The following is a 24,073-nucleotide window of genomic DNA, read 5'->3' on the forward strand; positions in this document are numbered from 1 at the left end:
TTTGGCGCTATATAAACTCGATGTAGTATTAATATTAATAATATATATATACATGTAAAAACCTGGCAATTCCAGTGATTTCTCTCACCCCAGCCCCACCACTCCATGCATACAAACGGATTAGTGTTCTTATCAGTCACAAATAGAGCTCTAAGTCTAGTCCTAGAAGTTGAGATCTGTCTCTGGAGCGTGCTTGGGACTGAGCATGTCTAGGGACAGTATGCAAAGCATAAATGTGAAAGCCTTGCAGTAGAGCTGGCAGAGGGAGAAGAACTCCAGTTATCGCCCATGGGAGATACTGTAAGTGGATGCCTCCAGCATGTAGGACAAAAGAACACAGCTAAAAGATGGAAGTTTGAAAAAAAAAAAATCAATTTAATCTTGCATGTTTCAACATTTATGTAAATTGTAGACACATTCAGTTGCAATCTTATCACAGGTGAACAACAGTGATGCTAGGGGAAAAATGTAAAACTTAGACTCGGTAATATTCGAGGAAGCAAGCATTTACACACATAAAATGTAAGAGAGATATCCTTAATGAATTAAAAGTATCAAAAATGTTCCAGTTACAGAAAGAGTGTAAGAGGGTAACGTGTACACAAGAAATAGTAAATCTATCCCCTGGCACTGACATATTCATTGAAACCGAGCTACCCACCCTGTTTTAGACATTTAACTGTCATTCTGGTAGCATGTGGGGCATTTTTTAGGGACTTTCTCCCTTGCTTTTGACAGCTGTCAAAATGAGCCGCTGCCTTTTAACTGCATGCCGCCCAGCCACTGTACATATACGGTGGCAGGGCGGCACTCACAGGCAAAACCACGTTTTAAAACGTGTGTTTTGTAAACAAATAGGGGGCGCGCGCAAGGCGCGCTGCCGCCCTATTTGTCCTGTGGATCACCGGCGCAGATGTCAGTTGCCGGGTCACAGCCGCTCATTAGCGGCTATGTCCCGGCGATCGGTGGTAAACGGTGACAGAGAGCACAGCTGCAGTAGCTGTGCTGTCTGTCACCTCTCTGTCAGCTCGAGGATGAGCTGATCCAGAAAGAATAGTTTCACTTTCTCGATCAGCCTTGTCCCGCCCAGTACACACCCCCGCCCCCTAGTAAAACACTCCCCTCACTCCTATAACCCTTCCCTGCTAAATAAAGTTAACCCCTTCCTCCCCATTGCCATTAGTACAGTGTCAGTTTTTTTTTTTTTGCACTGATCACTGTATTAGTGTTTTTGGGGATGTCAGTGACCCCAAGTCAGTACCCCCCCATGTCAGAATGTCCGCCGCAGTCCCGCCATAAGTCGCTGGTCGCTGCCATAAGTCCCTGATCGCCGCCATAATTCGCTTACTCGCCGCCATTATTAGTATAAAAAAAACCCTAAAAATCCCAGTATCTTTCCCGCCATTTGTAAACGCTATAACTTTCACGTAATCCAATTAATTTACACGTATTGGTTTTTTTTTTTAGCAAAGACATGTCGCAGAATACATTTTGGCAGAAATTTATGACTTTTTATGATTTATGATTTTTGCTTTTTTTTTTTACTGGACATGTTTTATAGCAAAAAGTCCAAAATATTGTTTTTATTTCCTCAAAATTGTCAGCCTTTTTTTTTTATAGCGCAAAAAATAAAAACCGCACAGGCGATCAAATACCACCGAAAGAAAGCTCAATTTGTGGGGAAAAAAAGGATGTAAATTTCCTTTATGTACCATATTGCAATTGTCCGTTAAACTAGCGCAGCGCTGTATAGCAGAAAAATGGCGTAAATTGCAGTATTTATACCATAGTTTGTAGACGCTATAACTTCCACACAAAGCAATCAATATACACTTATTGGGATTTTTTTTACCAAAAACATGTAGCAGAATACATTTTGGCCTAAATTTATAGCCAACTTTGAGTTTACTATATATTTTTTATAGCTGAAAATAAAAAATATTGTTTTTCTTCAAAATTTTTGGAGTTTTTTTGTTTATAGTGTGAAAAATAAAAAGTGCTCAGGTGATCAAATTACACCGAAAGAAAGCTCTATTTGTGTGAAAAAAGGACGTAAATTTTGTTTGGGTGCAGCATTGCATGACCGTGCAATTATCAGTTGAATTAGTGCAGCGCCAAGTAGCAAAAAGAGGCGTGGTCATTAAGAGGGGTAAATCCTCAGGAGCCCAAGAGGTTAAAAGAGGGCTTCTGATCAGTGTTCAAAATGCTGTTTAGATGGGTCATGTAAACATACCATATAACTTTATAGTTACATGGTATTTACCCTGTTTTATTCATCTTCAGATCAAAGGGGTGGTCTCTGATCTGCATATGATGTCAGTTAAAACAAGCCTAAGACGTTGCTAACACTAGCAGTTAGGGGTGGTAAAACCACAAAGTTAAATCTTGATTTTATCACCAAAACGCTCCCACCTTTAGCTGCAAACCCACATGGAAGAAAAATATATTTGAAATACATTTTAAAAATATTCTTCCCAAATTTATTGCCATATATTTCAATGCTAAAATTTTAGCCATATTCAATATATTTCAAAATATATTTCAATAAATATAAATAAATACATTTTTGTATGTTAAAAAAATCTGAAGAATATATTTAGGAAAAATATATTTTTAAAAATATAATTTTTTAAAATATATTTTTCAGATTTTTTTTAAAACATATAAAAAATTCATTTTAACATATATTACTACATATATTTGTAAACGCATTCCAAAAATTTAGATTTGTATTTTAAAAGACATACAGTATATTTGAAATGTATTTTTAAAAATAATTTTCATATATTTTGTAATAAAAACGCATTTCAGCATGCGATATATATATATATATATATATATATATATATATATATATATATAAAGATATATATATATATATATATATATATATATATATATATATATATATATATATATATATATATATATATTTTGAAATATATAAAATATGGCCAAAATTGTAGCATTTCAAATATATAGTTACATAGTTAGTCTGGCTGAAAAAAGACAAAGGTCCATTCAGTTCAATCATAGAAAAAAAAACAAAGTTACAATCCTATACCCACTGTTGATCCAGAGGAAGGCAAAAAAAATCCAGCAAAGCACAATCCAATTGGCTCCTGCTGGGAAATAAATTCCTTCCTGATCCCCAGAGAGGCAATCGGATATTCCCTGGATCATCTTTACCTATAAATGTTAGTATTCAGTTATATTCTGTGTATCTAAGAAAGAATCCAGGACTTTTTTGAAGCAATCCACTGAGCTGGCCAGAACCAACTCTTGAGGGAGTCTATTGCACATTTTCACAGCTCTTACTGTGAAGAAAACTTTCCGTGTTTGGAGATTACATTTCTTTTCCTCCAGACGTAAAGAGTGCCCTCTTGTCCTCTGTGATGATCTCAGGGTGACTAGCTCTACACCGAGTTCACTATATGAACAACTCATATCCCCCCTTATGTATTATACATGTTGATCATATCCTCCCTTAATCTCCTCTTCTCAAGAGAGAATACATTCAGTTCCTCTAATCTTTCCTCATAGCTGAGCTCCTCCATGCCTCTTATCAGTTTGGTTGCCCTTCTCTGTACTTTCTCCAGTTCCCCAATGTTCTTTCTGTGAATTGGTGCCCAAAACTGAACTGCATATTCCAGATGAGGTTTTACCAATGATTTGTACCGGGGTAATATGATATCTCTCTCTCTGGAGTCTTATATATGTCAATATATTTGGGAAGAATATTTTTAAAATATATTTCAAATATATTTTTCTTCCATATGGGAAGGCAGCGGAGGGGGGGGTAACATATGTCCTGGCCATGATGCTTTGCATCGGGCGTGGCAACAATTATCCCGACTGTCACATTCACTAATTCAACTGACTGTCAGATGCTCTATAAAGAGCAATCCGAACGCAGGTTCTTCTTCTTCAGAGGGTAATGCTAGTGTAAACTCTTTGTCATTATTATTTATTTATTTCAGGTACTTATATAGCGCCGTCAATTTACGCAGCGCTTTACATATATATTGTACATTCACATCAGTCCCTAACCCTCAGGGGGTGTACAATCTAAGGTCCCTAACTCACATTCATACATACACATACTAGGGCCAATTTAGACAGGATCCAATTAACCTACCAGCATGTCTTTGGAGTGTGGGAGGAAAGCAGAGTACCCGGAGGAAACCCACGCAGGCACAGGGAGAACATGCAAACTCCAGGCAGGTGGTGCCATGGCTGGGATTTGAACCAACGACCCTAGTACTGCCAGGCGTAAGTGCTAACCATTTAGCCACTGTGCTGCCTGTCATTATCATTCATTTGGTTCTTTATTTTATAAGTATTGTGTTTTAAAATGTGTAAATATTTGAAAAAAAGTTGTTAAATTCCAAAAAGATTCACCTGCAGGCCATTTGGTAAATGTCGCATTCCCTGCTTTATAAATATGTCTCTTTTCTCCAATGACACTAGTGATTTTAACACTAACACTGGTCTAAGTAGCACAAAGGGTAATTTTCTGTTTTGTTACATTTTAGATTCCATAGAAAATAAATAAGTTTTGCAAGAAAATTTTACCAAGAGAAGGCCACGTTTGTCCCAAAAAAGGGAAAAATAAAAGTGTGTGTGTATTGCTTCAATAATTTAGTTGTGTCCCTCCACTCAACTTGAATATAAATCTGGCCCTTAAGTTGAACACCACTGATCTAACAAAAGTAACAATTCATCTTCCCACTCACTAATGCAGGCCATAGATGGGTCGAAAATCAGCTGAAAATTCATCCGAAAGAATAATCGGACAATTTTCAGGTTGTTAGTGGGTGAATTGGTTGGCCATTTTTCGTAATTTTGACACATTTTTTTAATCGGTTATGTTGGGGAAAAAAACGGCCAGTTTTGTCCATCGGCCAATTTTCACTGCAATGATGGGCAAAGCGATCGATCTTTTTACCGATTAAAAAAATGTGCATGAGCCGTGACCTGCAAGAAGGAGAAAAAGAAGCAGATGAAGACAAAGAAAAAGAACATCTGTATCTATTTGTATCCATTTCGGATACAGATGTTTCTATTCGGATACAAATAGATACAATGTTGCAACTGCAATACTTTTAAATGTCAAATATAATAGCGGTGTCCCTGCAGAGAGCTCTGCTATTATATTTGACATTTAAAAGTATAGCGGTTGCAACATTGTATCTATTTGTATCCGATTAGAAACATCTGTATCCGAAATGGATACAAATAGATACAATGTTGCAACTTTGCTATACTTTTAATTATCAAATATAATAGCGGAGCTCTCTGCAGGGACACCGCTATTATATTTCCCGGCCGTAGACGGGACGAAAATTAGCTGTTTTTTTTGCCAATGGTGGTAATGTCAGCCGATTGAACGACCAATTTTTCGGGTTTTTTTGTTTTTTTTTAACCGGCCGGTTTTCTCCCCATCTATGGTCTGCATTAGAGATTACTTTAACCACTTGTCCTCCAGAGGATTTACCCCCCTTCCTAACCAGGCCATTTTTTGCGATATGGCACTGTGTTTTTTTTAACTGACAATTGCGCGTCATGCAATGCTGTACATAAATGAAATTTATGTCATTTGTTTCCCACAAATAGAGCTTTCTTTCAGTGGTATTTGATCACCTCTGTGTTTTTTATTGTTTGTGCTGTAAGCAAAAAAAGACAATTTTGATAAAAACATTTAGGCCAAAATGTATTCTGCTACATGTCTTTGCTAAAAAAATCCCAATAATTGTATATTAATTGGTTTACGTGAAACTTATAGCGTCTACAAATGGCGGTATATATACTGGAATTGTTATTTACATTTTTTTTATACTAGTAATGGCGGCCATCAGCAACTTATGGCGGGACTGCAGCAGGCATTCTTACACTGGGAACTGATTAACTGCCAATGACACTAATACAGTAATCAGTGCTAATAAAAAGCCCTGACACTGTACTGGGCAGGAAGGGGTTAACATCTGGGGTGATCAAAGGGTTAACTGTGTGCTGTTTTACTTGGAGGACATGCTGCTTTGTATCTCTCTGCTGTGCAGAGAGATACAAAGTAGCATGTCCATGCTGACAGGAGACAGACCTGTGTTGTTTACACACAGATCTCTCCCCTGTAAGCTTTGCTGACGATCACCGAGTGCCGGCCTGGAATCACTGGCCGGGGCCCGATGATTGACATTCCCAGGGGCCAATTGCAGAAATGCACTTCCCCAGCCGCCTACCTGGAAATGCAAATCACATATATATACGTGATTTTGCTCAGCCGTGCCGCCCTGTGTAGTAGTACTTCTCCTATAGGGCAGATGGCAAGTGGTTAAAGTGTATCTAAAGCCAAAACCTTTATTTTAGTTTTGGACAGAGCGGTTATAGCCCTTAACAGATTTTTAAATTACAAATATGATTTTTTTAGTAAACAAAGCTGAAGGTATAACAACCATGGTAGGAAAATATAGTCCTGTTTCAGGCCTATCTGTGCCACCCACATGAGTTTCAACTGCAGAGTGAAATAGAAACCATCAGCTCCAAAATAACAAAGGTTGGACCTGGCGTACGGGATGTGAGCTGTCTGTAGTATGAGCAGAACCTGCACAGGCCCCCCTCCTCTCCCCCTCACTCAGCAGGGCAGGGACAGGCAGAAGAATCTGGAGCATGCTGCCCCCACTGTACTGTTCTGTGGTGTGTCTGTCACAGACCCAGCATAAAACAGGGAGCTAATAGCCCTAATTTACACAGGGGTTGTGTCCGGGTCAGCTCCGTTTTCTTAGTTTAGAAGAGTGGTGAAAGCATTATGCTTGTGTCATTCTTTAATTCTCCCCCATAATGTCCTAACCAGGATTCGCTTTGGGGCCCCCAGTGCTGCAATCTTCAAATCTTGTTCCAGGGACAACTGTCTAAACGGGCATCTACTTATATTTTGAGAAATTTTCTCACTTCCTATGGTGTCTACAGAATAGGAAATGAAGGGGAATCTCCCCAGTGGTAAACAAATGAAAAAAAAACTGAGAGGGGTTTTCACCATGTCCTACTTTAACTATGAAGAACCAAGTTTTTGGCCCATGCCCCTCACCTGACTTTTCCATCAAGATCAACAATACAACCATCAGTGCCTCCCCTCATGCCAGGGTAGTAGGTGTAATCCTAGACTCCCATCTGTTCTTTCAGCCCCAAGTCCAATCACTGTCCAAATCTTGTAGACTTCACCTCCGCAACATCTCCAAAATACGGCTGTTCTTAACCTCTGAAACTACTAAGCAACTTATTCCCTCCCTGGTTATCTCTTGCCTTGACTATTGTAACTCCCTCCTCATTGGCCTACCTCATCGCAGGCTATCCCCTCTTCAGTCTATCATGAATGCTGCTGCCAGACTCATCCACCTTACTAACCGTTCTGTATCTACCATCCCTCTCTGCCAATCCCTCCACTGGCTTCCCGTTGCCCAACAAATAAAATTCAAAACATTAACAAACACATATAAAGCCATTTATAACTCTGCCCCAAATTACCAATCTTGTCTCCAAATATCACCCAAACCATCCTCTCCGCTCCTCCCACGACCTCCTGCTCTCTAGCTTTGTCTCCTCCTCCCATGCTCATCTCCAGAACTTCTCCAGAGCCTCCTCCATCCTCTGGAACTCTCTACCCCAATTTATCAGACTATCGCCTACTCTGCTCACTTTTAGGAGATCTCTGAAAAGCTTTCTCTTCAGGGAAGCCTATCCTGCCTTCAGCTAATAATGGAATCTTCTCTTCCTCCTACCAGTTCATCCCCCACAGTTATTACCTTTTGTACCACCAGCCCCTCCCTCTTAGATTGTAAGCTCCAAGGAGCAGGGCCCTCCTAACCCTCTTGTATTTGTATTGTTGCTGTATTGTCTCCCGCTATATTGTAAAGTGCTGAGCAAACTGTTGGCGCTATATAAATCCTGTATAATAATAATAAGTTTTGACTTTAGTTATACGTTAATGTAACTCAAAGACTTTTGAGTTCTAATGGCTGATCTTTGCTGATTGAATGTCATAATAGAGTCTTCTCTTGGTCAGATCACACACAACTGTGTCCTTGTCCTCTCCTGACCCAGCAGTGTTCTCCTTCTAAACACATGGTCATGTCCTTTCTTTCTGTAGATCTTGTCACATCACCATCTCCTCAACTTCCTGTCCAGCTAATCTTCAGTTGGCATGAAAACCTGTTCGCATTTAAATGAATGATTCATAAACTTACTGAGAACGCCCATAATGGAGTTTAATAATGTTTCCCATTTACATCTACAAAATAACTTAAAGTGACACTTAACTCTGATTTAATAACCTATTCAAGAATGTATTCTTTTTTTTTTTTTTTTTGAAAAATAATTTTTATTGAATTTTAAAAGAGATTTAGAGATACAAAACAGAGCCTATAAGGCATACCCAGGCTCGGTATTACACCTAAACAAGTTACAACATAATTGTAACAATTAACAATTGTATAACCTGTACGCTCATTCTCAAGGTATAACAGGACAATCTTAAACACCAAAACTCCAGAACAAACTCCCAACTTGGAATTGTACAGGAATGGCAATTCATGGGCTCCAGACCAATGAGAATAACCAGTCAGGGAACAGAGTTAGATCTATAGAAAGGAACACTGAAATACACCTGGGTTAAGTCTAAGTGTCCCCGATCCTCAAGTGAATCTGGAGAATCCACCAAAATACCCCATATTTTATGAAACGTATAAGGGCATCCACTAAGAATGTATTCTTAACTCACAAAAAGCCCTTTTATTGCTCTCAGCGCCTTTCAAATCTCCAAATTCCTTTTTTTATTTTTTGCTGCTGTGATTTCTTTCTTGTAGAGGGTGGCTACATTTGTTCTCCATGGTCCAATTGTATGTAGGAATGTAGCCACCCTCTCACTCACTCTGGAGATGGTCTATGGACTATAGGATTTGTAGTGTGCACAGAGCAATGAACATGACCACAACTAACAGGCACTGCCTGTTCCAAACAAATAGAGTGGAGAAAAGGAGAGCCCTGATCCTTGGAGCTTACAATCTAAGAGGGAGGGGCTAGTGGTACAAAAGGTAATAACTGTGGGGGATGAACTGGTAGGAGGAATAGAAGATTCCATTATTAGCTGAAGGTAGGATAGGCTTCCCTGAAGAGAGAGGTTTTCAAAATATTAACAATCACATATAAAGCCGTTTATAACTCTTCCCCAAATTACATCACCAATCTTGTCTCCAAATATCACCCAAACCGTCCTCTCCGCTCCTCCCACGACCTCCTGCTCTGTAGCTCCTTTGTCTCCTCCTCCCATGCTCGTCTTCAGGACTTCTCCAGAGCCTCCTCCATCCTCTGTAACTCTCTACCCCAATTTATCAGACTATCGCCTACTCTGCTCACTTTTAGGTGACAATTATCCCACCTTCACTTTTAGGCAACAATTATCCCACCTTCCACGTTTTGCTGACAACCCATTTAAGTCAATAGGGCTGTGTCACGACCGCATGCAATGCACATGGTTGTGGGGTGGTGGTGCAGCATTTAAACAGGCATATCACCTCCACACCACCAGTCAAACGCCTATGAAAAGCAATATGACTGTGGATTGCTTTTCAGAAGCATGGCACCCTTGCCATATGTCTTAACCGAGCCTATGAAACAATTTATTGAAAAATTGATTACTGGGCCATTGAGTAGTAGATGTGCTTGGATAGTTTTTAGATAATAAGGATATAATTTATTCTCACAAAATGAAAATACAGTCCTAGCAATAGGCTGATGAACAGCGCTGTGGAAGTGATGCCAAAATCTCAAGAGCCAAAACTGATCTTTTGCTATCACTGGGCACCTTTCTTGTCTCTCCTGAAAAACCTATACATTTGCTACATCACGATCCTCACCTCCGAAGCTCCTGCTGTGCTGTTCTTTCTCCATTGCTTTTGTCAATATAATTTCATTGTATTCCATTTTCTATATTTTTCTATTTGCATTGTTAGGTAAGTATGATAAATGCCATTCTTTCTCATTTATGTTCCAGCCTGACATGACTTGCCGATGTGTTTGCACTCCTTAAAATTCAGTTAAATCAGTGAAGAAACATGTATATTATACAGTCGCTGTGAGGATTCCCAGAAAGACAAGTCATTTTCAGGAACACGGGCATGTCTGTAGTGCAGCGGTCCATGACAGATGTTCTGTCACTGAAGGATTAACCTGTGGCTTCAGTTGTGTTTATACACATTGTCAGAGCTCTGATGTGATGGGATTGAGTCCAGGTTACTGCTTGCTACCTGTATGGATCAGCAGTTCATTCTTTGGGCTAATGGGGGCCTCTGATCAAGAGGAAAAAATGGGCATGCAGCGGCTCACTTATTACTTAGAACAAATTGTTTGTTGGGGACTCTAGGACTTATTTAAGCTGGCCATAGATGGATCGAAATTAGTCCAGTTCAGCAGGGACTGGATGGATATCGGTCCATGTATGGTCATTCCCACTGACAGAATTCAATCTAATGTTGTACTTCTGTTGAACAGGAATGTTGGAAAACTTTCTTTGGTCAGCTGCTGCAATTGCTGGTCAATATATTCAGACAGCGGAGGAGTCCCCACTGTCAGTATACAATGGCACAGCAGGGAGGAATCCTTCATCCACCTTGCTTGTGTGAATGGGGAAATCCATTTTTTTTTATTTTTTTTACATCAGCCCCCTGGTTGATGGAAAAAAACGAGTCACCTATGGCCATCCTTAGACTTCAATAAGGCAATGCACAGAGTAGGCAAAGGGTGGAGACCAATAGCAACCAGTCAGAACTAATTCAGTGTTTTCAGATAAAGCGGTTGTAAACCTCATGTATGAAATATGAACAAAGCATACCCCTCTATAGTGTGTACTTGTCTCAATTAAGAGCACTAAGTGTCATTTCAGTCTGCTGCTTCTCCTCTGCTATCAGCATGAGTCACTTCTGATAAGTCTTCTGACACCAAGAGAAAAATGGTGACAGGGGAGGGGCCTCTAGCAGATTGACAGCATCAGCTCTTTTCCTGTGTGCTGTATGGAAATGGGTTTGTCTCTTCCCTCCAATCAGCTCCTAGAACTCTCCTCACTGAGCTCTGCAGAGTGTAACTTCAGCTCTCTATCCCCTTTTTCCTGAACTCTCAGACAAGCTTTATAAATTCAGCACTTTGAACAGATGTAGAGAGCTGCAGATAAATATCTGCCTGAGACCAGTCACTTCCCTGGGTATATCTAGGGGTTTACAACCACTATAAGTAATTTGCAATGTTATTCCTGCTTGAATGTTTTGTTTCTTGTGATGTCTCAAAATATAAGCCAGTATAAAATTAATCCCTGGTGATTAGTGACTAAGAAGACAGTAGTATGGGGAGCTCTGGTTCGAATCCCAGACAGGGCGCTGTCTGCATGGAGTTTGCATATTCTCCCTCTGCTTACGTGGGTTTCCTCCATATGCTCCAGTTCCCTTTCAAACTCCAAAGACATGCTGGTACTTTAACTGGTTCTTATTCAAAATGGCCTTAGTATGTGTGTGTATGTGCAGTGAGACAGGGACCTTAGATTGTAGGCTGCTTGAGGGCAGGGCCTGATGTTCATATACAATATGTAAAGCACTGCACAAAATGCTATATCAATAACTAATAAATAATAATAATAAAACTATCCAAAAATAAATCTCCCAGCAATACCCTTACACTTTTAAAGGTAAGTAGGAATTTTTTTTCCTATTTCTACTTAGCTAGGTGGATGCAGCATCGGTCCGACGCTGCATCTGTCCCCCCCCCCCCTCTGGATCTAAGGGTGAGAACTCAGTGATCACATTACCACATCGCTGAATAGTGACCATCAATACACATCTAAATCAAGCATAATATTCTTGATGTTCAAGTCTAATGCTTGCTGTCCCACATATGTTCCATCCCCATCCAAGGTCAATTGAATAAGGAAGAGCTATAACAAAATCTTATCAATATGTATCAACATAACCAAGCTCTAATACAGTACCCAACAATTCACCCGTTTTAGGAAGAGGGAAAAGGAGGGCCCGAGTTGAGAAGCTCGGGACAGCATGGAGATTTATGGGTATATGGCCGTTCTAAAAGAACTATACTTATATGAACACCTTGTCACTCAATGCAAAACAGATGAGAAAAAGGAGTGTATATCTTATTACAACTAAGTACAGAACTGCAAACATGGAGGTGAGAGAGTACAGAAGGAAGATGGGAAAAGAGGAAAAAGTTAAGAGGGGGGTACCCATCCATGAGCTTGTATGCATCTGACCGCCAAGTGGCCACTATTCGGATGGAAGTTGGAGATAAAAGAGCCAGGGGGTGTTAGTTTTTTTATTGTCATCTTTGATTCTACTGAGGACATTTCCCCTTAATTTATATTCCTTTGGCACCAGAACAAAAAAACAAGGGCCACTGGGCTCACTGGGGCATGAAGACTCTGTTCCCTTTTGAAAAAAGTCTCATCATTTCTTCTACCTATGGCAACCTACCATTGGGACAAGAAGGGAGAGGAAAATCTTCTCAATGTGGATACAGGCAGCGATAATTCTTTAAAGATAATTTATCCCTTCCTCACTTTGTTCAGAACAAAATACAATTTTGGACTTGGTCTTTATTTAGTAAAAGTGGTCTCTATGTGATTTCAGTCTACTCTACAAACCAAAAACTAGTCTATAGATATCTTTCTTTTAAGATGCTTTTTTCTTGAGTTTTAGATATAGAAACAGTCATAAAATATAACAAAACAGATAACATAATTCACAACTCTTGTCCTTCAAAAGTAACAGTAAGATGACAAGCCATGGTGACTACAACATAGCAGAGTAGATTATATGAAGACAAAACATGTAGTCTCCCTATTCAGCCATAGTGGCCCAAGTGGCATAGAACTCATTCATGGACCCCCAACATTTTTTCAGATTTTTTGTGGGATCCCTATTTGTATGCTGGGATAAAATAATCAATTATTAATCAAATATTTCCATTCAGAAAGCGAGGGTGCAGAAGAACATTTCCATGTCAACAGTATGGTTTTGTTTGCATAGAAATATAATAGTCTCATTCATCTCACAGATTGTGCAGAAATTCGTTTTTTTTTACTAATCCTAACAAGCACACCTTGGGAAAATGCATGTTGGGGATGCCCAACGTCAACTCAGTAAACCCATTGACCTGTGACCAGAACCATGCTCATGTGCACAGAGCCATAGTGAAGAAGAAAATCCGCTTCTAGACCACAGGCAGTAAAACAAAGTGGGGAGTGTCCAGGTTTCAATGTATATAGAAATCTCTTAGTGACAAGCCTTCCTTATCATAACCTAATGTAAATTCAATTTATGTTGTTTTTTTTTGGATGCAGGTTCCTGAGAGTACCTACAAAACCCCAAAAGAGCAGGAAATACTTCAAGAGAAAAAACAAAAAAATCGCCAGAAAGCGGAGGTATGATTGCTTAGTGCGGATTGTACGTGCTTCTCTCCACTGTACAGACAAATATAGATCAATGTCTGCCCTGAGTTGGGGTTCAGTTGTTAGCCCATGTCTTTCCACATTAACTTATACAGTTCCAATGGTTAATTATTATCCACCTATGTGTTATGTGCTGTAGTTCCATTCTTCAAGCTCTGTGTCACTGCTGGGTACTGTAGTGACATCAGGTTGGGAAAAAGGAACCATGGCGGGGGCCAGTGAACACAGGCATCAAACACTCCCAGAACTGTTCAATGTCAAGGACACTGACACAGGCTGAAGTGCTGGAGCAGAGGGGAGGTAGAAGTTATGGGCCTCGGAGAGATAAGTATACTACTCCTTCTTTTGCAGGGAGCTGCCATTTCCTTAAGGACCTGCAGGATCTCTTTAACTACTTCAAGTCCAGACACTTGTACACCCTCCTGTCCAGGCCAATTTTCAGCTTTCAGTGCTATCACACTTTGAATGACAATTACGCGGCCGTGCAACACTGTACCCATATGAATTTTTTAGCATTTCTCTGAGACAGATAAAACTTTATTTTGGTGGTATTTATTCACCACTGGGATTTTTTTTGCAGTATAATTAAAGTCCAAAAAAGTGCTTTTTTTAATAAAATTTTGCAAATAATCTTTCTTCATAAATCTTGGCCAAAATGTATTCAGTTATCTTTTTAGTAAGTCGAACAGATGTCTTACAAGTTGCACCTGAAGTCGCACTGACATGAGACTTTGCAATTGCGCAGCTTGAAGTCAAGTCGCACGATTTCACAGTCATATTCAGTGTGAACGGGGGCTTAGACTCATCTGTTCACTAGATTATTATTATTATTATTATTTTTAATATTATTATACAGGATTTATATAGCACCAACAGTTTGCTCAGCTCTTTACAATATAAAGGGAGGACAATACAGCAACAGTACAGTTCAATACAAGACGGATAGGAGGGCCCTGCTCCTTGGAGCTTACAATCTAGGAGGATTTTATCTATATGACAGACTTGTTCTAAAATATGAACTTTGGCTTTAGTGCAATTTGATTTTTTTTTTAAAGGTTTTACCATTGTTTTTTTTTCTCATTTTTTAAATGTATAAAATCTTTACTTTACAAATAAACATTTAATACAGGGTGCACCCAACTATAATGGGTACTCTCCAAAGTGAGAGCACAACAGATACTGGTTTGGCCCATTTGAACAGAGCAGACCTGGAGTCCAGAACATTTCTGTGTGTGTTTTTTCTTTTTTAACATCTCCCCATAACTCCAACATAATATATTATAATGTATTTGGAATTTATTGATAAAAATATTCTGTACTGGATTGGAAATAAAAATACCTAGCATATAACATACAGTGTAAAAGAAAAACAAACTCAATGGCACAAAAAAGAACAATGAATAAAGTCCTAGGGTAAATAAGTGCACTTATGGGTCCAAGAATCACTTGTACGATGGCTGCAGCTCATCCAGCAGAGTTTTGGATGATCTGTGTGCACTACAATAAACAAAAAAGCAGAAGGCTCCACTATTTAAGTGTATTGGTTTATTAAAAAAGGTTTAAAAAGTGGACACATACGCACACACACGTAGAAGAAAGGCAGGCTCATCATCAGTCTTTAGTCACTAGCGGGGCTTCGCAGGAAAGTGCTGGCAGATGGAACCAGGAATCAACTGTGTTGTGCAAGAGACACCCAGCTGATTAGGGATTCAAGGCTTGAACAGTGTCCACCAGTGAGGGCCATGACCATACTGGAAGGCAAGCCAGCAGCAGGGCTGGACGGAAGTGACGTCGGATGTGATGGTGTTAGTAGGATGTGGGCAATCATCTATAACATACATTAACACAGGTGGTTAAAGCCCTAATGAAAAATCAGATTTATTTATTTTTTAAAAAATGTGATTTATATTGAAAGCTGAACTCCAAGATAAGCAGTGATCTAGCATGAAAGTTGCCTCTCTGCAGATGTTTCCTTTAATAAAGACCAGTTACTGCTGCTCTCTCTCCTTGTGCAGGGTGACTGGTCTTGTCTCCGCCCCCTCCTGTAGTTTTTTGCAAATAACCTGTAATGGGTGGGCCTGCCTGACTCCTCTCACAGCTCTGTTCTCTGCAAGGGCTATGTACAGCACATTGATGATGTTACTGCTACTTTTTTAAGGTAGTAATCAGATTGCACAGACATTTGGTGCACGCAAAGAGGATTTATATACAGTATTTTGTGACTACTGAGGAATATATTTACATGAACATGTTCAGCTTTAACAAGGCTGGAGAGGCCAAAGAAGTTCTCACTAAAGCTGGAAATAGATGAATTGATTCTCCAGTTTAGCAGGGATCAATCAATCGACTTCAGTACAAATAGCCTGTCAAATTTGTATGTGATTACTGCTGGCGGCTATAGCCGCTAGCAACGATCATTGTGTTCTGCCAATAGGGAATCCTCCCCGCCAGCAGAACACAATAGCTCCATGGGAGGCATTCCCTCATCAACACTGACTGTGTTGATGGAGGAATCAAGCTATTTTCTTGTGCAAATCGTATCATCTATGGCCTGCTTAACCCCCAGACACTGCTCAGCACATGGGCCCTTCTTACATTTACCAGGCTTGCAGATTTCCAGTTGGGCTGATCTCCAAGATACATACATATCCTCAGTATCACAGAGCCTCTGGGAATGATTCTAGAATGACTATATATTCCATAGGACATCATGCTGCGCTCCTTATTATACATTCCTTGCAGCGCTCTCCCTGTTAATTGTCAAGGCATAGTGTTGTCACTGCATTTTCTGAGGTGTCAGCATATGTGATAAAAGTCTTGGCTGGGAACACCACAAGGACAATTGTTCTCTATACAAAGGCTTTCAAATGAACAGTGTCATTTGTCAATAGGATCATACCCATTAATTAGATTACCGATAGGCGGTAGAGAATGGTTTGCTCTTGGCCAAACAGTGGACAGGCATCTCAGCTGCTGTATATCTAGGGGTCATTGTGTCCTCAACACAGATCCTGGATACAATACTCAGCCCAACATACAAAAACTGGGTGGCCACAGAGACATCATAGTGACAAGGCAGTAATACAGAGCTGGGAGATTAGATAGGCTGCACTATAGAAACAGAGCAAACATGGACAGGCAGGAGAGCAAAGACGGGCAGCACTGTGAAAGCAGACATGAGAGCCATTCCCAGATTATGTGCTGTAAAGCCTCGTACACACAACGATAAAATCGGACGATCATCCGTTTTCTTCTTGCATACTAGTTTCCATATAAAAATAAGGAGGTTACTCAATTTAGGAAAATTCTCGTACAACAGAATAGAATTTTGGAAGTGATGTAATATATTGTATTTTCAGATGAAGACAGTGCTGATTAAACGGAAATGGTGCAATCTGGTATTGTACGAGAAAAATTTTTTGTCCCTTTTGTTTGTCCCTTTGGACAATTTTGAAAAAACTGTTGTGGCTGGTTGTTGAAAGCCGTGTACTAACGATCCGATTATCCTACGATAATCTTCGTAAAGCTGTATTTTTCATATGATTTGCTGATCATGTGTACGAGGCTTAAGGATTGACAGGACAGAAGTACAGATTATGGGTGACGATGTAGGTATAAAAGTTAAAAATAAGAAGCTTATTGAACTAATATGCATCATATTATAGTTTAGTTTAATTAGTCCTATTAGTGCCAATGATTATCTCTGGTAGCTGCAGATTACTGCGCTTTCTTGCTCCTTTATGCTCTGCAATCAAAACTATAGGCGCAACTGGAAGCTGCTTTAGAACACTGTCACCCAGTGGCAAAGCTGTAACAGCACTGTCCTGTAGATCTATGTATATTTATTTATTACAGGTATTTATATAGCTCCAAAAATGTATGCAGCTCTTTACATATATATTATTCATCGGTCCCTGCCCTCAAAGAGCTTACAATCTAAGGTCCCTAGCTCACATTCATACATACACATAATATGGTCAATTTAGACAGGAGCCAATTAAACTACTAGCATGTCTTTTGGAGTGTGGGAGGAAACTGGAGTACCTGGAGGAAACCCGCACAGGGAGAACATGCAAACCCCAAGCAGGTAGGGCCATGGTTGAGATTTGAGCTGACAACCCTAGTGCTGCCAGGTGGGAGTGCTAACCACTTAGCCACGTTTTTCCTATATACATTCACCTATCACTTTATTAGGTACACCTGTTCAATTGCTTGGTAACACAAATTGCTAACCAGCCAACCACATGGCAGCAACTCAACACATTTAGGCATCTAGACGTGGTGAAGACGACTTGCTGAAATTCAAACCGCAAATCAGAATGGGAAACAAAGGGGATTTAAGTGACTTTTAATGTGGCATCGTTGTTGGTGCCAGTCAGGCTGATCTGAATATTTAAAAAACTGCTGCTCTACTGGGATTTTCACACACAACCATCTCTAGGGTTTACAGAGAATGGTCCGAAAAAGAGAACATATCCAGCAAGCTGCAGTTGTGTAGATGAAAATGCCTTGTTGCTGTCAGAGAATGGGCAGACTGGTTCGAGATGATAGAAAGGCAACAATAACTGAAATAACCACTCGTTGCTACCAAGGTATGAAGAATACCACCTCTGAACGCACATGTCGAACCTTGAAGCAGACGGGCTTCAGCAGCAGAAGACCACACCAGGTGTCACTTCTGTCAGCTAAGAACAAGGATCAGAGGCTACAATTCTCAGATGGGCTCACCAAAAATTGCACAATAGAATTTTGGAAAAATGTTGACTGGTCTGATGAGTCTCGATTTCAGCTGCGATATTCAGATGGTAGGGTCAGAATTTGGGGTAAATATGAAAGCATGGATCCGTCATGCCTTGTATCAACGGTTCAGGCTGGTGGTGGAGGTGTAATGGCAGGGGGGATATTTTCTTGGCACACTTTGGACCCCTTGAGTACCAACTGAGCATCATTTAAACGCCACGACCTACCTGAGTATTGTTGCTGACCATGTCCATCCCCTTATGACTACAGTGTACTCATCTTCTGATGGTTACTTCCAGCAGGATAATGCACCATATCACAAAGCTCAAATTATCTCTAACTGGTTTCTTGAACATGACAATGAGATCACTGTACTCCAATGGCGTCCACAGTCACCAGATCTCAATCTAATAGAGCACCTTTGGGATGTGGTGGAATGGGAGATCATGGATGTACAGCCAACAACCCTACAGCAACTGCGTGATGCCATCAATGTCAATTGGACCAAAATCTCTGAGGAATTTTTCCAACACCTTTTGAATCTATGCCACCAAGAACCAAGGCAGTTCTGAAGGCAAAAGGGGTCCAACCTGCTACTAGAAAGGTATAATTAATAGAGTGGCCGCTGTATTTTGCTGCTGTGATATGAATTTCTGTTAGAGGATGGTTACGTTTGTTCTTCATGGCCCCACAGTATATAGGAACATAGCTGTCCTCTCTCTCTCCCTTCAGAGATGCACTAAGGACTATGGAATGCGTAATGTGCATGAAGCAGTACACATGACCACAACTAATGCACACATGAAGAACTGCATTATTTTAAATCCTCACTTTACAGTATGTTTTTTTTTTTTACAAATGCCCAAAAGTGTCCACTGTATTCTACATTTTAATGATATATGTAACAGAGGTTCATGGGTCACAACAGTACAGTGCAACCACTGTTGGGATTTATGCTTCAGTAGCAGGTAATGAGCATTGGAATCCCTTATTATCACCTACAGAGATTTTTCAACACATCAGGGCACACAGAACACTTGTTTTCTGGTTGAGTATGAGTGCTTTTGGTATATTTAAGTGTATGTAAAGCAAAACCTTATTTTTTTAAAGAGCAGAGAACGATTAGAACCCCTGTCAAGTGTTTCTTGCTGTTTGTGCCACCTTGGGGTAGATTCATCTTTTCTTATTGTCCTGGTGACCATTGTCGCTGGCACAGAAAGTAATCCAAACTTTTAGTTTTGTAGTTAGGTTTTATAAAAAAAAAGACAAGCCCATCTAGTTCAGGGGTGGCAATTAATTTTCCCAAGGGGCCACATGAGAAACTGGGACTGTTGTAGAGGGCCGAACTTAATTCTGCTCAATATTCATTTTTGACCTGGGAAGGTCCATAAGTATGTAAACATATAGAAAACAAACACCTGGCACTTGGCATAATAGGTACAACTGCTCCTGAAATAGGTCTCTTTTAGACGGCTGATCAGGAGGTGGTAAAAATGGATGGCTGAGCCATTGTGACTGAAATGGGAGAGCCTTAGATCAGTACAGCACAAGGATTTCTGTAGATCTTTACTTGGAATGAAGAAGAAGTGCACAGCTCCTGAGGTTTGCAGCGTTCAGGTACTAACACAGGAAGAACTTGGCCAGGTAGCATAGTGGTGGGATGGCTTCTAGGCAATGATATCCTAGCCTCCAAGCTGTATTGATCAGCTCCTAAGGCTCCCTCTTTCCAGTTCTTGCAGCTCTCTACACCGACACCTGCATGCTGATAGTGCAGGCATCGAAGGTCAGATAGACACAGCCAAAAGGCCGGAAGTGGCCAGGCCTGGCCTAGTTCAACCAATAAGAAAAGAAAAAAATGGAAAATCTCCATTTACACAATTCTATACCTACAGTTGATCCAGAGAAGGGCCGAAACCCCCCATGAAGTATGGTCTAATTTGCTCCAGTGGGGAAAAAATAAATAGTTTCCGGATCCCCCAGGAGGCAATCAGATATTCCCTGGATCAGCAATATCTGGTGTTTTCACCTATAAATGTTAATATTCAGTTATTTATTGCATTTGGTGATGCATCCAGCTCTTTTTAAAACAATCTAGTGAGCTGGCCAGGGCTAGTTCTTGAGGGAGTCTATGCAAAGTTTTCACAGCTCTTATGAATAACAGAACAAGAGGGGGGGACCATTCTACCAACAAGAACACCTTCTGCAGTGAGGACTGTATGAAAGGGGATCCCCTTCACTTTGTAGTGATTTCTTTGGACTTCCTGTCGCATCTCTGGGACAGGAAGTGAAGGGAAATCTCTCTAACAGTACACAGCAAAAAATAAACTGACAGGAGCTCTAATACTTCTCTACTCTATCCTTAAAGTGGTTTTAAAGGTTGAAGGGTTTTTACCTTAATGCATTCTCTGTTTCTTCTTATACAGTACTTACCTGAGCTTGATCCATCAAGTGCTGTGGATAAGATCAGTGGCTCTCACAGCTCTCTCCCTCCTCATTGGCTGGGACACAACAGTGGAAGCCATTGGTTCCCGCTAATGTCAATCATAGCCAGGAAGGGGGGGGGGGGGGCAGGTACAAGACATGCTGTGTATGTCAGTGAACACCAAGACCACGACTCAGGAGCAAGCCCACATGCGTGCCCCCATAGCAAGAGGCTTGCTATTGGAGCACTCATGGGGGAGAGGAGCCAGGAGCTCAGGTGGGGATCCCCAGAAGAGGAGGATCAGGGCTGCTCTGCAAAACCATTGCACAGAGTAGGTAAGTATGACATGTTTGTTATTTAAAAAAAAAACCTTTTAGCTATACAATCACTTTAATTAAAAAAAGTTGTGGTTATATATATAATTTCTAACCATCATGCATCAGAGTGGCATTTTCAAATGTATTTTCTCTTCTGTGTATTTCAGGAGCTCCTGATAGAAGCAAATGTGGCACAGTTTAAGTGTGCTAATGCAGAGAAATCAGAGAAAACCAAGGTGAGTCAAGGTGCACACAGGGATGTGGGGAACTCTGCTTAAGTAATAGCCTGCTTCTCCATGCCATGGTTATGTTGTAGTGGCAAGTAATGGCAAAAGAGCATTTTAAAAAGCTGTCAGTTCAGAATAAAGTCCAGGAAGAAAATGTTGGTGCTTAGATGGTAGATGGAACATCTTCTAACATTGTTCCGGAAATAGGAATAGTTCCTGGGATGCAGGTAGTAGAAGTGGCAACACAAATATGGGTTATGGTCTTCTAGCAGGCTGGGGTCCTGCCATCCCATTTAAATTATTATTATTATTATACAGTATTTATAAAGCACCAATAGTTCGCTCAGCGCTGTACATTACAGAGGGGGACAGAACATGTGACAGAACAATACCAATACAATGCAAAACATGAGGGGATCGAGGGCCCTGCTCTTTCGAGCTTACAATCTAGGAGGGAGGGGATGACCCTTGCCACATATTGTTAATATCAGCAACCCCCTCTTCCCCCATAAATATCATAGGATAAAACGGACCTCACACCAATGATGTCATAAACATTTACAAACAGTCTCTATGATTACGCCCTTTCATAGGGTGAAATGTGTTGAAGCGGGTGGATGACAGGCAGGATACCATGCTGTGTATCTTTGTCATTGGACTAAGTTGTTTTTAGGCAGATTCCCTTTTTTTAACTCAGGTAATTGTTATTGAAACATTTTTCTTCTATTGCTTTACAGAAGAAACTAACACAATCAAAGCAGTTGCCCCAAACAACCCTTAAAAACAGAGTTAGAATATTCATACATACTAGAATAAAACAAAAGGCAGACAGTATTTTATCGACAATAAGGAATATTTCTGCACATCACATCTTACTCCAGGGGACATACCAATTTGAACATTTAACCATAAACTTTACTGCGGGGCTGGCAGAGTTTTAGAAACTTATGGAACGTAATATACTATTAAACCCTCCTGAGACTATTGGGCTTACACTTTACCCTTTGTATTAACTAGTAGGGGTGTCTACTGGCATAACAAACATAGAGTTGGTAGAGGATAGCCATGGGTCCCATAGTTTCCAAAATTTGTTTGAACAGCCTCTACGTTTTTAAGTCAGATCTTCCCTTCGTAGAAGCACATCTCCATTGTGACAGCGTTTAGGATGAGAGTCACCTTTGGAATATTAGTTTACGTGCTAAGTATAGGTCCCTTGTCCACACAAGGCTATATTGTACTGGAAGAATATCTTTCGGGATAATACCGATAGCAACTTTAGGATCCAATTGGATGGGAATAGAGCAAACACTTGAGTGTCTGGAAAATGGCAGTGCAGTAATGGTGTAGTTTGGGATATCGCCACAACATATGTATAAGGGTGCCTGTATTTGTGGTGCAATGCGGGCAATTAGGTAGTATGAATAATCGGTTTAAATGCTGTGATGGGGATAATTAAACCGTCTAAACAGTGTGTAAAGCCTGCTGCCACTGTTCTTATTTATTTCAGGTACTTATATAACACCGTCAATTTTACGCAGCGCTTTACATATATATTGTACATTCACATCAGTCCCTAACCCTCAAGGGGTGTACAATCTAAGGTCCCTAACTTACATTCATACATACACATACTAGGGCCAATTTAGACAGGATCCAATTAACCTATGAGCATGTCTTTGGAGTGTGGAAGGAAACCGGAGTACCCAGAGGAAACTCACGCAGGCACAGGGAGAATGTGCAAACTCCAGGCAGGTGGTGCCGTGGCTGGGGTTTGAACCAATGACCCTAGTACTGCCAGGCGGAAGTGCTATTCATTTAGCCACTGTGCTGCACTGTGTTCTTTGTCAAGATTCCCTTTTTTAAACATTTTCATCATAGATATCTGATTAAGCATCTGGAACCTAAGACTACAGTTTCTTACTGCTATGTCTTTGTCAAAGGGAGATATAACTTGGTTTTACAATTTTCTTCAGTATAGTGGACTCTTTATCAAGATATCCACTATTCTTAAGTGGGAGAGAGATATGGGAAGTGAATTCCTTTCTTCTGACTGGCAAAAAGCGATCATTCACAGTAATACCTCTACTCACTGTGTAAATCACTGGGAGAATGCTTTCAATATCCTACAATGAGGTTATATGACCCCTCACAATGATCTAAAATCTACCCTGAAGATTCCTTACAAGAATGGTTAAGAGGCATGTTAATAAGCCCTTCACTGCATCTGGCATTATTTTGCCTAACTATAGATATGTTCCCAAGTCAATACAGAACCATAGCATCACACATCTGCAGCAAGATTGACCATTATCAATAGGTGGAAGACAACCCCAGCCAATAATCTTTCAGAAGTCACAGGTCAACACACAGGGTCAACACTCGGTGTACATGTGAGCGGTTCTTAGCCTATACTACCCAGGTATCCAAATTTTCCACCATAAGTGGTCAACATGGTTACAGCTGAGTATGATTTTTGGTTTAGAATGCTTTATATGATCCTTATATATCTCAATATTGATGTATGGATTTTAGTGCATGTTTTTGCAGGTTTTTCTTTTTGGATGTTTTTTTGTTTTCCTCCGTCCTAATGACTTCTTGAGAACTCTGGATAGCGCTCTGTAACTTTATACTATACGCTAGACTGTACCAGATTGACTATATGCATTCATTCTCTTGTCTGTCATTAGACTGACTTGTATTGACGTCCGATGTCTGAAACTCAAGAATAAAAATTTATGGAAGCATAAAAAAAAAAGACAAAAAATGGTCTCCCTGCAGATTATGACAGACTTACCTGTAAAATGAAGCCCTCCAGTGGAGGGCTGTTAGCGCTTCTATCTTAACCCAGTCTTCCTTCCAGGTTCGC

General features: G+C 40.3%; 1 protein-coding gene across 2 annotated transcripts in view; it reads left to right on the forward strand.

Moving 5' to 3' along the window:
• Window positions 1–24,073, forward strand: part of CFAP99 (cilia and flagella associated protein 99) — a 158,776-nt gene that overhangs the window by 51,364 nt on the left and 83,339 nt on the right. For both annotated transcript variants that reach the window (XM_089691512.1, XM_089691513.1), the window contains 2 exons: window positions 13,394–13,474; window positions 21,148–21,216. In XM_089691512.1, the coding sequence (XP_089547638.1) occupies window positions 13,394–13,474; window positions 21,148–21,216 (150 nt within the window). The remainder of the gene's footprint in view (window positions 1–13,393; window positions 13,475–21,147; window positions 21,217–24,073) is intronic.

This window comes from Staurois parvus, unplaced genomic scaffold (genome assembly GCF_062004578.1).
Source record: "Staurois parvus isolate SC_StPar_1 unplaced genomic scaffold, SC_StPar_1.0 ptg000564l, whole genome shotgun sequence".
Lineage (NCBI taxonomy): Eukaryota > Metazoa > Chordata > Amphibia > Anura > Ranidae > Staurois > Staurois parvus.